The following is a 15,105-nucleotide window of genomic DNA, read 5'->3' on the forward strand; positions in this document are numbered from 1 at the left end:
GAGGACCAGAGGAGGAAAAAAAAAGCCTGTGGTGTGACATTTTATTTTTATAGAAAATACATAAATAAAGCATCTGCAGGTGGCATCAGGAGCATGTGCACATATTCAAACACACACACACGGAAACAGGCGTGAAAAAAAACTTTGCAGCCAATTGTGAACACAGACATTTGTCTTGGACCAATGCCTGCACCCTACACAGGTCATGTGACCACAAGAAGCGCTGCAGTGATTTTCTAAGGTGACGCTGGTCCGACCAACAGCGGAACCAGACGTCCGATATGATCTCCCATTAACGCGCTTCGTTCCGAGAGGAAAGCAAAGACTTCAAACCTATAGAACTTTAAAAACAACGTTTGACACGATTACCGCAAACCTTTCTCGTCGCCCCCTGAAAATAAACATCTCCACGAGTTGAAACGCAGCCCGAGACGGAAGAAATAAAGAATGATTCGACCTCCCGGGCTCTCCTGATTGCACATTTTTCTGTCCTGACATGTAAAACAAAGAAATCTGTCCCTCATCTAAAAACTTGCACGCTTTCTTTGGCCAAATACACTTTCTCGCGTCTAAAGAGGCTACTGTCTGAAGTATCTTCATGCGAGAAAGTGGTATAATTTGCAATCGGATCAGTAGAAAAAAAAAAAAAATGGTGATGAAACAGACAGTGGGGCTGAAGGGAAGACCCCGTTTAAGTGAAGGCGCAAAGGGCAGACACACATGAAAATATATACGTATAAACCGACATTCTTCAGAAAACAATTACAGTGCCGTTTTCCGTTCAGTCCCTTAAAGATAAAAAGACGAGTACAAACTGTAAAATCAACGAGCTCCTGCCTCAAACTGCTTCCCTTTAAGCTGCGTGAATGGCACCGAGCGTTAAGGAGAGACTCCTCTGAAAACTAGCAACCATGCAGCACGAGCCAGGTGAAAGCAGCTAAACAGGTCGATATGTTGGGGGTGTGATATACCCTCCCTGGGTTTTTATAAATCCTCTGTGCACCTCAGACTCATTTCATCTCTAAACATAACTCTCTTCTCTCATTCGACAGCAATATTCAGACTTGCTTTAAAAAAAAAAAAAAAAGGAAGTTTTACCATCTGTCTCAGACATACACCAGCCAGCCGCTCTTTTTTTTTTTTCTTTCCTAAACTTAAATGCGTCCAGGGTCGTTTCCGGCCGACCGGCAGAAACCTGCTGGTCAAAAAAAGGACGGAGGGGCGGAGTCTCGGGTAACGCTGGGACAGGCGGAGACATCTTATCTTATTGGTAGAAAACTACATGGCAGCACATTGATCTGATGAGCACGCGTGACTCGGTGTTCGGCCTATGCGGGCGGAGTTTTGAAAGCTCCCCAGGCGTGGAAGCAGCGGGTGAAGCAGTGCGGCTCGTTTCCCTTCCTCACCAGGCGCAGCTTCCTCGGCTGCTCGGCCTCTTTAGAGCGCATGTGCTGGATGTAAACCTGCAACGGGGAAAAGGGGATTCGGTTAGGACGAGGCGAGTAGCGCGCACGCAATCCGCAGGCGTGTCCGCTGCCACTCACCTGGCAGGCTTTGAGACTGAGCTTGATCTCCACCTGGCTGGTCTGAGTCCCGACCCACATGTACACCTGAGAGCGTGACAGAGGCACAGAAGCATTAAACGCCATCACTAACACGCAGTCGGAAACGTGGCCATCTAAAACCGCATCGCACGCTCTGGTACCTCATGGCCGTTGTCCAGCAGCATGATGTCATCATCGGCCAAGTCGTCCTGACAGAAGTCGGAGCACTTCTCCGACACAGAGAAGTAGCCCTTCTCATTGGAGCACCTGAGGGACGAGCAGGGAGAGGACGCGGTGAGGCACGCCCACGCTGCCCACGCAGATCGCCCACACCACAAACGTGCTCTTACCTGAAAAGCCGAGCGTGTTTCATATATTCCGCGTCTTCGTCGTACTCCTTCTGAGAACCAATCCCAACCCAGAAGAAATTCTCCGGCTCCTCCCCCTCGTTTATCACCTAGGAGACGCATCAATGTTTCACGTCAACTGCCGGGGCTTCGCACAGCATTAATGCGCTTCCCTGAAATGACCAAAGTCTCACCTGCTTGCTGTACGTGTCGTCGAACATGGAGTTCATGATGTCCTCGGCCAGCTTGGCCTCGTCGGGGTCGGCGGCTCGGCCCACCCAGGTGTAGACGATGCCCTGATTGTCTGTGCTCTCAAACGGTACCTGCGGGTAACACGTGGCGTGTGATTCAGTGCCAACAAGTCTGAGGCGTCTTTAACGTGCTCGGAAGTATTCAAACCTTGAGGATGAAGCAGAACTCGGAGTTGAGGTTGCTGGAATCTGTGCCAATCTGGATGGTCCTGAAGGAGAGATGCAGGGAAATAAAATGTTCAGCAACAAGTCCTTTTTACAACCCCAGACAAACAACGACAGAATACACAGCGGCCCTTTTTATTGGGTGCACATTTTCTCTTACGATTGTAATCAAGGCTTAAAAAGCATCCAGACGTCTCTAAACCCGTCCTGGTGTGTGTACGTGTACCTGGTGCAAAGTGCGCTGCCATTTGTGCGGATGTGGTAAAGAGACGGCTGGGCAGAGTCGGTCTTCTGTTTCCTTTTCCCTTTGTGGATGATGAACTTCCTCTTGAAATGGGACAGGAACTTGAGGTTCTCCTGCTGCTGGGTCATCCGCACCACCTAAAACGGCGCAGCACAACGTCAGTTCGGCACATCTCTGAACTAGATTTAACGCCAAACATCGAGGCGTCTCTTCTTGCCTTCAGTTTTCCCGGGAAAAGACTCTCAAACTTCTTCTGCAAGGAGAAGGTGAAGGTGAGCCAGCCCATGTTGGAGGCCTGCCGGCCCTGCCAGAAATACACCACACACTGGAAGTCCTCCTCGGGCTGTTTCTCATCCTCATCATCATCATCGTCTTTTCCTTTTCCTCTTCCTCGTCCTCCTCCTCCTCCCTCCTTCTCTTTCTCATCTTCCTCATACTCCACCGGGACCCAGTATCTATAAAAAAAAAAAATAAAAAAAAAGAGATTCAAGTGAGATTAAAGTACGGCAGATAACTTCTTAAACGTGGCTGCCCAGGCATCTCAAAAAGCAACAGGCTATTAATTCTTGATGTCGCAGTTACACACACACACACACACACACACACACACACACACACCTGCAGAGGAAGACGTAACAGTCCTGGGTGTGGAAGTGTCCAAACTCCTCCTCGGCCAGGCGAGCAAACTTCTTTCCCTCCAATACAAATCCTTCCATGCCCTCCAGGTCCTCATTCCACTCCTCCATCAGTTGTTCAGCCTGGACATGTGAGAAGGGGAGGACTGTGTTAGCGGGACTCACGCGCTCACAATAGCCGCGCCGAGCAGAAGTGACTGTGTTACCTCAGTGAGGGGCATGGGGGGCTGCCTGGGGAGGAAGAGGGCTGTGAGGTCCGCTTTCATCTGGTCCTTCTGCTCTGCGTCCTTCTTCACCTGCGAGAAAACACGCCACCGTTACAGACACGCAGATATTCCTCATATTTGTACCTTTTTAAAGTATTCCGAGTGGAATGGTCCTCACAAGCACAATTATGGGTGGCAGCTGACCTGTAGCTGCTCTTAGTGTTCCTATTAGACTTGAACAGAATGACTCACCTTGCCCTGCAGGTTATCTTTTTGCTGTACAGTCTCAGCAGCTCTGGTGTAGTCCACCTTCAACACATCGTCCCAGTTCTTAAACTTGGATTTAAACACCTGAGGAACAAAAAAAGTACGCCGTTTTGAAGCTGTGTCACAGTGGAGGTTTTTCCATCAAAACAGTTAAATTAGAAGCAGCTCTGACTGTCAAAGCTGTGGCTCCAGCCCTGAAAACTGGCGTCTGGCCAGAGCAAAGACCCGCTAACGTAAGGAGCTGGAAGCAAAGTCATGGAGACCAACTACAACACCGTGACCTCCATGTTTAAAACTCCAGAGCCAGCATAGCGTCAGGTCTGCTTCATTCAAGAGAGCCGCATCCAATCGAGCTTTAACGTGGAAAGTTGAAGCAGCAGATGACCACGGTTTGGTCTTACCGCTGTGTAATGTTTTGCTACGTGAACGTTGCCCAATGCACCGCAAATTGCAGGTTTAAACTGTTTTTTATAAACTATGTTTTCATTTTTGTTTATATAAAAAAAAAAAAAAAAAAAAGATTGTTGGCTGTTTTAATGTCACCGGTGGGCGTTTAAGATCCCACTCAGAAGTGTTTCAGCCTTTGGAAAAGCTGGTCGGTGTTTAGAGGAGAACATGCCTAATCGCGGCACCGGTATATAAGGCCGCGTTCCAAACGCTACCTGGGTCTCGGTGCCCTCCAGGTTGCGGGTGACGCAGGCGTGCTTGGGCCGGTGCAGCATGGAGCAGACCTCCTGGCCCAGTTTCAGCGCCGCAGCTCGGACGAGACGGGGAGACTTTCTACCGATCCAGATGAAGACGTCCGACCAGCAGTCCAGGATGTACACGCCCTTTGTGTCCAGCAGAGACTGCAGCTGAAGAGAAGAATCAAACGGGGGTGCAATGAGAGAAAAGGAAGGAGCCGATGCTGAGAAGTACAAGAAGTAAATGTGTGCAGACAGGGGAGACAGTCAGAGGTCTATGCTGGAGGAACTGTGGAGAACAGCTAGCAGACCAATATCATATTATGGAGCTGCCCAGCTATTCAGCCATACTGGCAAGAGATCATGCGGGTAATCCAAAATATTTTTGCCGATGAAATTCACTGCTCTTTTTCCACAATCTATCTGGGCAATATTGCACCCCATTTACTGGTGCGAGTTAAATATCTTTTAAAAATATTATTAGCAGCCAGCAAGAAAGCTGTAACCTGAAAATGGTTGCAGGCTTCACCTCCAACAGAGACAGACTGGATAGATGTTGTGATAAATATTCAAAATATGGAAAGGATGACCTTTTCGCTAAGTCTACGGATCGATAAGTATTCGCAATACTGGGAAAAATGGATTGTGTTTGTGGCCACAAGAGATGCTCACTGAGCCATTACTGTATGAACTCTCCATCAGCATAATGTCTGTATGAATGTGAAGGTGACCAACTGTTTGTTCCATGTTTTTCTGTATACTGTTTGTTTCGTTTTATAAAAATAAAGTACAAAAAAAAAAAAAAGAAAAGAGATAAACATACCAGTCTGAGCTCTGGCAGGGTGTCCAGTTTGATCTTGTGATCTTTGTGTTCGACAGACAGCTTGTAGTTAATCTGAGGCAGCTCAAGGTAGCCGAGACCCAGACCCACCTACAGGAGAGACAATCACAGAATGTGTTGAGCCACATCCAAATTTCAGCTTCGCAAACTGCCCCTGGTTGAATTAAAGGTTGACCGAAGAGCATTTTCTCAACTTTGCAAGCAACATTCACAGGGTGGAGTCAGTTACACGTAGTAGTGGTGTACAAACACTATAATATATTTACTTTGTACAGTTTGGGTCTGACAGGAGAGAAGTTGTCTGCTACGTGCTTCTTGATCTCCTCTGGCTGTCCTCCCAGCACCTCCCAGAACCCCGGAGGCTCCTGGTTCTGCATGAGGGTCACGATCTCCGCCTTCCCCTTTCGCTCATTCTTATTTATCTTTTCCGCAAATAACCTGGAGGATGACGACAATTCCAAAAAAGCACAGCCATGCGTCACGTTTTTTTTAATTAATTAATTATTTATTTTTTACATGCAATTCTATCGCTGATGGATTAAGGAAAATAAAAAAAATAGAAAAGCAACCCGACTTGTGTGTTACCTGGCCTTTGTGGTGCCGCTCAGAGTGGCGTTTGCTCCTCTCCAGATGAATATTTCCAGTCCCGTGTCCAACAGGAACACATAGCTGCCAAGGAACATAAAGAGGATGTCAGATTTTAGTGAGGCACGGCTGGGATGTCAAACTGGAGTATATAAAAAAAGGAGCTCAATGCTGTAGCACAGTGTACAATGGCTGGTATAGAAGGCTGTGAGAGTGTGTGTGAGAATCACCGGGGGTCAAGTGAGGACGCCTTAACAGGCACAGACTCCAGTCGGATGTTCTTCTTACCATAAACTCTGTACAATCTGTAAAAGGCAGAAAAGCATTAAAAAAAACAAAACTCTATGAAAACATTTTCAGAGCAAGCAAACCGGCTGCTGAAGGAATCGTGGCTCAAAGAGCGAGAAGCTGGCGCAGTTTGTGTGTGGACCTACCTGGCAGGGTAATGTGTGTCTTCCACCGTGTAAAAGCCGCTGGCTGTTCCGCCCTCGATGTAGGAGATCTCATTGTTAAAAACCTGCACGCAAGACAAAAGCTGTCAGCAGCACGCAGCACTTTCTTGATCAGAACGTGTCCCAATCAAAGGGAGTCATTTGCTTCTGAGGAGCTCGTGTTTGTTAGCGTCCTACGTACGGCGCTGAACTCCTCGCTCTCGTCTCCCATCTCCTCCCGAATCGTCCTGCACTCTGCTCCCAAGAAATTTCTGAGGTTGACGGCGTGAATGGCGGAGCCCGCTTTCTTATCCAGCGTGGCCTCCTGACCGATCCAGTAGAAGATCTGCCAGTTTAGCGCTCCGTTGTCGTCCAGGAACGTCTGCAAAGGCCCAGAGCAAAAGATGAGAGACGAGCAGGAGAATGTAGACATGCAGGAGTCCCTGCGGGTGGTCAGCGTTCTCCTGCATGCGATGACACTTTTGAGCTGGTACCTTGAGGATGATGTAGCAGTCAGCCTCGTAGAACTTGCCATGGAAAGCTTCGTCGATTTGGATGGGGATAAAATTCTCTATCTGCCACGCTGATACACCGGGAATCTGTGGGAGGCCAAAAAAAACAGAACTTTAACCCACTGAAGAGCCTCCACCGCTACAGAGGCCACTTTGCAGCTGATAATGGACAGATACTTTACCTGCCCCACGTCCTCCAGGAAGAACTCGGAGTAATCCAGTTGAGGCTTCTCTAGACTCTTGTCCCAACGTCGAATCTTTAAATCGCCGTATTTTAAGTCGCCGCTCTCCTGCAGAAACAGCAGATTTCTTTGTAAAGGGCAACCTGAGCTTTTCTCCTTCCAACACCTCTCCGCTTTAAGCAGATGAGAAAGGACTTAAAAGTCGAGGTAAATGGACAGTTTCCCTACTAATTCAACTCAATGAGCGGCGGTGACATCAGTCCGCGGCCAGCGACTCGTGTTCTGGTGACATGTCTCACAGTATGAGGGGAAAGCAGCTTCTGCTCACACACGTATTGTTCTAAGTCGCACAGAAATCAGGCTGCTAAACCCTCCAACTTACACTCCCAGAATAAACGTGTGAGGTGTGATTGAAAAGTTCAGAGAGTTAAAAAGCTCAAACTTGATATGCGCAGTGAGACCAAAAAAAGCAGTCTTCAGTCAGTCTTCAATCTGTTTCAATCATTTTCAGTCCAGTCCTTGTACCCGGCCACTTTCAGAGAGGGCTGCAGCTATCGAATATTTTTGTAATCGAGTAATCTCCTGATTATTCCATCGATTAATCGGATAAAAAAGAATTTTGCGTGATTAAACAACCAATTCAAATAATGCTTAACGGAAATGATGTGGCTGTAAAATGATCAAGCGGTTGGTTTTTACTTCTCAAAAAGAACATACAGGGTGGGGGTGTGTCAGTGTGTGTGTGAGAGAAATAAACTCAAATGAACAATCAAACTCGTTTCTTTATCAAAATATGAAATTAATTCATTTATCAATACGCCATAGCCTACCATATGTCTTTGTTAAAGAGCATAATACAAAGTCTTTCAGCATGAAAATTGACTGGCTAGATAGTAATTGTTCTTCAAAGAAAAGGTTATCATCACTGGCTAATGCATGTAACTTGTCACAAATTGTTACCATTCCAACCAGAGTAGTCACTAATTGTGTGGGACATACGTCATCAACTTGCATAGATCATATTTACACCAACTCTCTGGAGTTGTGCTCAAAGCCGATTTCTCTACCTGTAGGCTTCAGTGATCACAATATTATAGCCACAGCAAGAAAACTAAAAGGTACAAAAAACAGGCCCTAAGCTTATACACAAAAGGTCATATAAGGGGTTCATTGTAAATAACTTTTTAGTTGATGTTGGAAGAATTGATTGGAAAGGTGTGTACGCAGCTGATGACCCAGACACCTCTTTAAAAAGGAATTTATGAACGTTTTTATGAATATTGTGAACTTACATACTCCCATAAAGAAATTTACAGTTAAGTTCAGAGCCGCCCCCTGGATCGATGAGGAGATGAAACGGTTAATGAAAGATAGGGACGAAGCTAAAAGAGTGTGGGTTACATCTCGCTCTGCTGAAGACAGGCTGACATACTGTACACTGAGTGACTAAGTTGAACAAAGCTAAGAAAAAGGACTATTACAAACAGCGATTAAGTGATGCAAAACATGATGATAAACAGCTTTGGAACACTTTAAATGAAATCATGGGAAGAAACAAAAATGGGTGTGCCCCTTTTGTAGAGGCCAATGGTGAGTTTATAACAAAGCCTGTAGACATTGCAAATTATTTTAACAACTTTTTTTCAAGTAAAGTTCACAAATTGAGACAGAATATGCACTCCACTAATTACAACACTTTTGACTTAATTACCAATGAAATTATGAAGGATAAGAAATGTAGTTTTAAATTTCAATGTGTTAAAGTAGAGGAGGTCAAGAGGCTGTTAGAGTCCCTCCCTGCCTATGGGTCAGCAGGCACTGACAACTTAGATAGTAAGTTGCTGAAGCTGGCTGCTTATCACATTTCAGGGTCCATATGTCATATATTAAATAGATGTTTTTTAACTGGAAAGTATCCTGGGCAGTGGAAGGAGGGTAAGATTATTCCACTGCCTAAGGACAGCAGATCAACGTTTAGTGGATCTAACAGTCGCCCTATAAGTATACTTCCTGTGCTGAGTGAAATTATGGAAAAGATCATTTATGTTCAGATACAGAATTACTTTGATTCTAATAGATTAACCACCAAACACCAGCATGCATATAGGAAAGGATACTCAACTTGTACTGCTCTAACACAGATGACAGATGACTGGTTAAGGGAGATCGATAACTCTAAGGTAGTGGCTGCTGTCATGTTAGACTTCAGTGCTGCTTTTGATGTTATTGATCATGAGTTGCTGATTGGAAAGCTTATATCCTATGGCTTCACACAACATGCCATTTCATTGATTAGAACCCATCTATGTGCTAGAACACAAAGAGTTTGCTACAATGGCAGCTTATCTAATATCAATAATATCACTTGTGGTGTGCCTCAAGGAAGTTGTCTTGGACCGTTACTCTACTCTATATTTACAAATGATTTGCCCTCTGCAGTAAAAAATGCTACTCTGGTAATGTATGCTGATGATTCTACATTGTATTGTGCTGCAAGCACTTATGATGAACTTGGTGAAGTGATATCCCGAGAACTGGAAACCGTGTATGCATGGATTACATTGAATAAGCTTGTCTTGAATATATCCAAAACTAAGAGTATTTTATTTGGGTCTAGACACAAACTGGCTACTAAGCCAAAGTTAGAACTATATGTGGCCAAAGAGCCCATAAAACAAGTGGAAAAGGTGAAATTGCTGGGCATGGTCATTGACAACCATCTGTCATGGTCTGAACATATAGATGGAATCATTCATAAAATGGGCAGTGGTATTCACTTCACAAGACAATGTGCACCATATGTGCCATTTAAAATCCTGGAGCAAGTCTGCAAATCTTTATGATTATGATTATTGTAGCTGGGGATATACACCTTCCTCAGTCAAAATAAATGCAATATGGGGGGGCGCAATTGGGGATACGTCAGCTTCAATCAATGAGGCGTCTACATATGTCTATGTGTAACACGCTCTAGTGGTTTGCTTCCTCAAAAACGGTCCATGTGGAACAACGATCCCTGCGCTGAGCAGGGAGCTCCATAGTAAATTGTTAGCTTAGCCTCTTTAAGATTATTGCATCAGTTACCCTGATCCAGAATAATGCTTTTTGAATTTGTATTTTTGGTGGTTTACTCCATAGTTATTTGCTCCATATGAAGTTCCTAGCCCCAAAACCCAGAACCATACCATGAACTTGTTTTAGAGTATCATTTTTTTTTTCCTCTTAAGGTTCCTGACATTTTAAACTTTTGATTGTAACGTTATGGTGTAACGGAGTGGAATGCATTTTACTAGGAATTAGGAATTTAACGAAGCTTGGAGGCAGAGTTTTTGCCTCGAGGATTTTTTTTTGTAATCGAGTTACTCGACTAACTCAAGGAATCGTTTCAGCCCTACTTTCAGGGGAATGAGGTTTGCTCGTTAGGCCACCTAACACTGACCTTTCAATCATTCCAGCATGAAAAAGTTAAGTTCTCGTTTCTTCCGTAAAATCTATAAACATGCCAAAGACAACACAGTTTGACAAAAATAAAAATAAGTGCTTTTGTACCTCCAAGTTGTTCCTCTCTTGTGCGACATCACTCATGCCTTTCAGAACCTGCTTTGCCTGATCATCCTGAGAACAGTCCTTCCTCCTCCTTAGCCTCATCTTCCTTGCCAGATGATCTCTGGGGCTGGCACCTGGACACACAGGCGAGTTGTTCACAGAGCAGAGAAGGGCAGAAAGCTGACGTATTGTTGCCGATAAATGAACCCCCGCGTACCTCCCCCTGCGGCCGCCACAGTAGCAGCTGAGGCTCCGGCCAGACGGAGCTGGTTCTGTAGGGAGAAGTCGATGTTGTACCACTCTGCTCCTCTGTCGACTGGCTTCGGAGGCATCACCAGATTTGGGTTCTCACGCACATCCAGCATCTACAGGAGACGTTAATGAGTTGCGTGTTTTACATATTTCAAAATAATAACACCCACATTCATTTCAATTTAACCTTGAGGAAAGTTGCTTGTAAAAAGACCTTAAATCTTGCGTTATACGAGTATTTAATCGGAGTACTGTACCTCCAAGTCAGTCAAGAAGTGGATGGCCTCGGGCAGCGTTACCAGGCGGTTTTTATTCAGAACCAGTTTCTTCAACTTGCCACACCTGGACGACAACACAGAGCACAGCACATGGTCAGGCCAAAATATGTCATCTGCCAAGAATCTTACTATTGATTTTCTACAAGGGAAATAAATATTGGCGTGTCCGTGTTCAGCTCACCTGCAGAGCCCCTCTGGGATGAGTTCCAGGTTGTTGTTGGCCGCCATGAACTCGGTGAGGCTGGACAGTTTGCCCACGCCCGGCGGAACCCCGTCAAAGTCCAGTTTGTTGGAATTTACATACAGCTTCTTCAGTTTGGACAGCTTACAGATGGCAGACTGGGCAGAGACACAAAATCAGACTTAAAACCCGGCTCTCGGGTTTCACAATTTCACAGAGACGTCGGCTAAACGGAGGAAGCCCTTACAGGAAGTGAGGTGAGCTGGTTACGACTCAGGTTAAGAGTCTCCATGTGGGTCCACTGGTCAATGCACAGGGAGAGTTCAGAAATCTGATTACTGCTCAGGTTGAGTCTCTTCAGACTGCCCAGGGAATAGAGGCACTCTGGTACCCGGGTCAGGTCGTTACATGACAGGTCAACATCTGGGAGAGAAAGAGAGGAGGAGGCTGAGAAAGTAGAAAACAAATGATTCTACAATAACCAAAAGGTGTGTGTGTGTGTGTTACCTGCTAAATGTGTCAGCCCCTCCAGGCTGGTAGGCATGTTGCTCTGGGTCCTCTGGGTGTTCCTCAGGTGAAGGGTCTGTAACGCCACCATGGCGGGGAGCTGGCTGCTCAGATAAACACAACAACAGTCAGAGCAGAGCAGCAGACCCGTATTTCTGTTCCGTAACTAAAACAATCACTCGGCTGTTTGGGTGTAAAGGAGCGAGGTGAACAAAGAAACAAATTGGCGTCCGTTTACCGCAGCTGGGCGTGCATCAGCGGGTTGTTGTTCAGAATCAGAGTCTGCAGGTGCACCAGCCGTCTCATCTGGGGCGGCAGGCTGTCCAGCTTGTTGTCGCTCAGGTCCAGATACAGCAGGTCCGTCAGGTTGATGAACAGCTGGTTGGGGATAGAGTCGATGCTGTTGTGGCTCAGATTCAGCACCAGCATGTTCCTGCTGTTCTCCAGGTCCCTGGGGATCTCCGTCAGCTGATTGCAACTCAGGTCCTAAAAGGGAAGTAAGGGTAAATGTATTGAATGCGGAAAAAAAAATAGCTGAAAAAGATGGAGGGTTGTTGTTGAAAAAGTACAGCCGGTGGACTTGTACTGATTGCGTACCAGCACAGAGAGGTCATCGAGCTGAAAGATGTCATCTGGGACTCCAGAGTTTTTCAGGTTGTTGGCTCTGGCTACCACCGCCTGCACATATAAACAAAACATGTTTTAGGACGCCGTCATCACAAAACTTCCCACCAGCATACACAGGAACAGGTGACAGTTGCACCAGAAAACAGACCAACTGCACCGTCTTCAGCCGAATGAATCAAAGAACAGCACAATGGGTTTGTGTGGCTGAACGTGTATTTTCAGTTACCCGCAGGTTCGGCAAGCTGGAGAGTTCTCCGTGCAGGGTGGTCAGGCTGTTGTGGCTCACTGAAAGGTGTTCCTAAAGATGGAAAAACAGAGGTTCTGTTCACCGATGTACAAAGGAACCATAACAAGATAAGCCCAAAAGCTTTTTCCTTAGGGTGCCGCTGTTATCACTGTACTAAAGCTCAGATGTCGCTAAGCACAACTTTCTGACTGCAAACAGGATCAAACTAAGACAGATGTTCAGTTAAACACACCGACACTGTGATCACTGGCCAAGATAAACTAATCCTGTTTACGCTAAGTGGAACTGGTTAGATCAAGTCTGCTCACACTGATGGTTTCTTTCACTGCGGCCTGCTGATCTCTGCTGTGAAGGGTTATGTTAGATAATCCCATCACAGAGACTGAGATTAAAATCAAGGCCGTCTGTGTTGTAAGTCCAGTTTTCTGCCCGTATACGATGCTCGCAGCACCCATGGAAACCGAAATAACTCAAAGTTACCACCCATCCATTTTCAATTCAGTATCAGCAATTAATCTAATGTGCAGGTTTTTTGGACTGCGGGAGGAAGCCAGAGTATCTGCAGAGAAACTCACACATGCACAGGTAAAACATGCAGACCCCTGCTCCTTATCTTCTTTGTCCGGTACATTGTTTTGCTAAAACCCAGATTTAGACAGGTGCATGTGGAGACAGTGCACTCAGTACAATGATAAACAAAGCGTCTCACCAACTTCTGCAGAGAGGCCAGCTCCTCTGGGAGGTAACAAAGTCCCGTCCTGTTGAGTTTCAGCCATCGCAGGCTGCTCATACACTTGACGTGCTCAGGGAAGTATCCACCCTGCAGTTGAAGAGCAGAGGAAGGTGGGAGAGAAATACAGGATGAGAATAACGCCTGCACTAACTTTTAGTCAAGTGTCGCGTTGCTGAAGGAAGTGGAGGACAATGTAGAAACTGCACACATGAGATAAAAAGCTGACGTTATCCTCGTCGATTTCACGGATAATACAGCTCAAATCTGCGTAGTATTTACACATCAGCTGAAGTTACAGACATGAGAGAAACATGTATATCCAGGTCGGCTGAAGATAGCGACCTGACTTTAGGCATTAGACATTGACTGGCTAAGAGATAAAAAAAAGTTGTTTCGCCTGCATTTTTGCAATACCTTTAAAATGACACGGCACTTCACATAATTACACAAAGACCTGTCAGTCCAAACAGATACGTGCCAGATAAACCCTCTGTGACACCAAATTCTGTCATCCCCTTATGGCTTTCAGCCAATGCAAATGCTTGAAAAATCATTTTAGCTATTGCTGTTGACAAACAAGAAGGAACCATGTCATCATTTGCGTGGGATTTTTGGAATGTGGCCTAGTACGGAAACTAAAAATGTCACGTGAGTATTTCCAATATGATCACAGAAAAGCAAAAGGAAAGGTGTGGTTAAAGAAAATATTCTGACAATACTGCTAAACTATTTTTAGTTTTTGAGTCATATTATCTGATGGGTCACAGAATTTGATGTCCCCTCTTTCATGTGCATGTTGTAAACCCAAGTCATGACAACACTGGGTGACCGCAGTCACTGACCAAGGTCTATAATGTTAACTTCGATTTGGTTAAAGTTCGTTTTGGCCGCACATTAATCGGAGTTAAACGCTGATAACCGCGCTCTGACACATCTCTAGTGCTTCTGACTCTAAAGTTAGCCAAAAGGGAAGCTAAATTAGCAAAGTGACGTGATATTGGAAGTAGCGACTCATCCCGAACTATCCAGAATATTCCAAACAAACAAAAAAAGTAAAGGAAACCCATTAACAAAACCATTTCTTTTAACTAAAGTCTGTAAACCAACAGACAGACTGGCTGTGGCCGAGACCGGACAGCTACTTTGTCAATTTAACAAGTGGCTAACGCCCAATGCCCGAAACGTTAAGCTATGCTAGTGTTTCGGCGACTTTAGCCGTTTGTAGTCGAGTCTCCTACTTGGACTAGCTTTAGCTAAGCTAACCCTAGAGGTAGGTACGCAACTACGGATACAAAACTAACGAATACTGCTTAAAGTCCTTACTTTGAAGTCGTTTCCACTGAGGTCTACCCCCCTTATGAAGGGAAGGACTCCGGTGGCAGCCATTTCTGACTAGCTGATGTCAGCTGCTCAACCCTCAACTGACTATTTTGGTCTTAAGGGAGAGAGGGTTGTGGCTGGAAGACAACTCTTCTTTTTGTCATTAAAGCGCGTGAACATCATCCTTTCTAGCACGTTACCGCCACCTTCTGACTCGGTTCGTCGTGTAAGAGCATAGTTAAGCCTGGAGGCGCCCTCCAGTGGTCATCGTGGATTTTACAACACACCCCGAGCGCGCTTGCGCTCATAGACATATATATTTTCTTTATGATGTCTATGGTTACACTGGGTAAAAAACACAAAACTCAACAATACCGAAAACACAACAGTATTATTAACAATACAACAACTAAAAACTACACACAACACTTCCAAAAAAATAGATGTTTTGTTTGGTATCGTGAAATGTGTTTCATAATGTTTTTGTTCTTTGTACTTTTGCCGTGTATACGCCGTTTTGT

General features: G+C 45.3%; 1 protein-coding gene across 1 annotated transcript; it reads right to left on the reverse strand.

Annotated features, from left to right (window-relative positions):
- Positions 1-24: 24 nt before the first annotated feature.
- On the reverse strand, positions 25-14,713 carry flii (FLII actin remodeling protein). The gene is made up of 31 exons (XM_075454728.1): positions 14,588-14,713; positions 13,241-13,351; positions 12,511-12,582; positions 12,255-12,335; positions 11,896-12,143; positions 11,658-11,761; positions 11,398-11,573; positions 11,151-11,308; positions 10,949-11,033; positions 10,657-10,804; positions 10,443-10,573; positions 6,894-7,001; positions 6,694-6,798; positions 6,402-6,581; positions 6,203-6,285; positions 5,999-6,073; positions 5,769-5,852; positions 5,450-5,621; positions 5,166-5,273; positions 4,322-4,513; positions 3,645-3,743; positions 3,393-3,482; positions 3,170-3,309; positions 2,769-3,006; positions 2,534-2,688; positions 2,291-2,351; positions 2,086-2,214; positions 1,895-2,001; positions 1,706-1,811; positions 1,545-1,610; positions 25-1,463 (listed from the first exon to the last, which is right to left on the reverse strand). The coding sequence occupies exons 1-31, from the start codon at positions 14,648-14,650 to the stop codon at positions 1,329-1,331; spliced, it is 3,810 nt and encodes a 1,269-aa protein (XP_075310843.1). The 5' UTR covers positions 14,651-14,713; the 3' UTR covers positions 25-1,328.
- Between the last annotated feature and the right edge of the window lie 392 nt (positions 14,714-15,105).

The sequence above is a fragment of the Odontesthes bonariensis genome, chromosome 21, assembly GCF_027942865.1.
Source record: "Odontesthes bonariensis isolate fOdoBon6 chromosome 21, fOdoBon6.hap1, whole genome shotgun sequence".
NCBI lineage: Eukaryota > Metazoa > Chordata > Actinopteri > Atheriniformes > Atherinopsidae > Odontesthes > Odontesthes bonariensis.

What these genes read in the sequence shown, in the direction of transcription:
- flii (XM_075454728.1), bottom strand. Translation starts at nt 14,650, where the DNA reads ATGGCTGCCACCGGAGTCCTTCCCTTCATAAGGGGGGTAGACCTCAGT. An exon ending in TGGCCTCTCTGCAGAAGTTG is followed by an intron (nt 12,583 to 13,240) that starts GTGAGACGCTTT and finishes TTCCATCTTTAG; the next exon opens with GAACACCTTTCAGTGAGCCA. An exon ending in TCAGTCTCAAAGCCTGCCAG is followed by an intron (nt 1,464 to 1,544) that starts GTGAGTGGCAGC and finishes TCCCCGTTGCAG; the next exon opens with GTTTACATCCAGCACATGCG.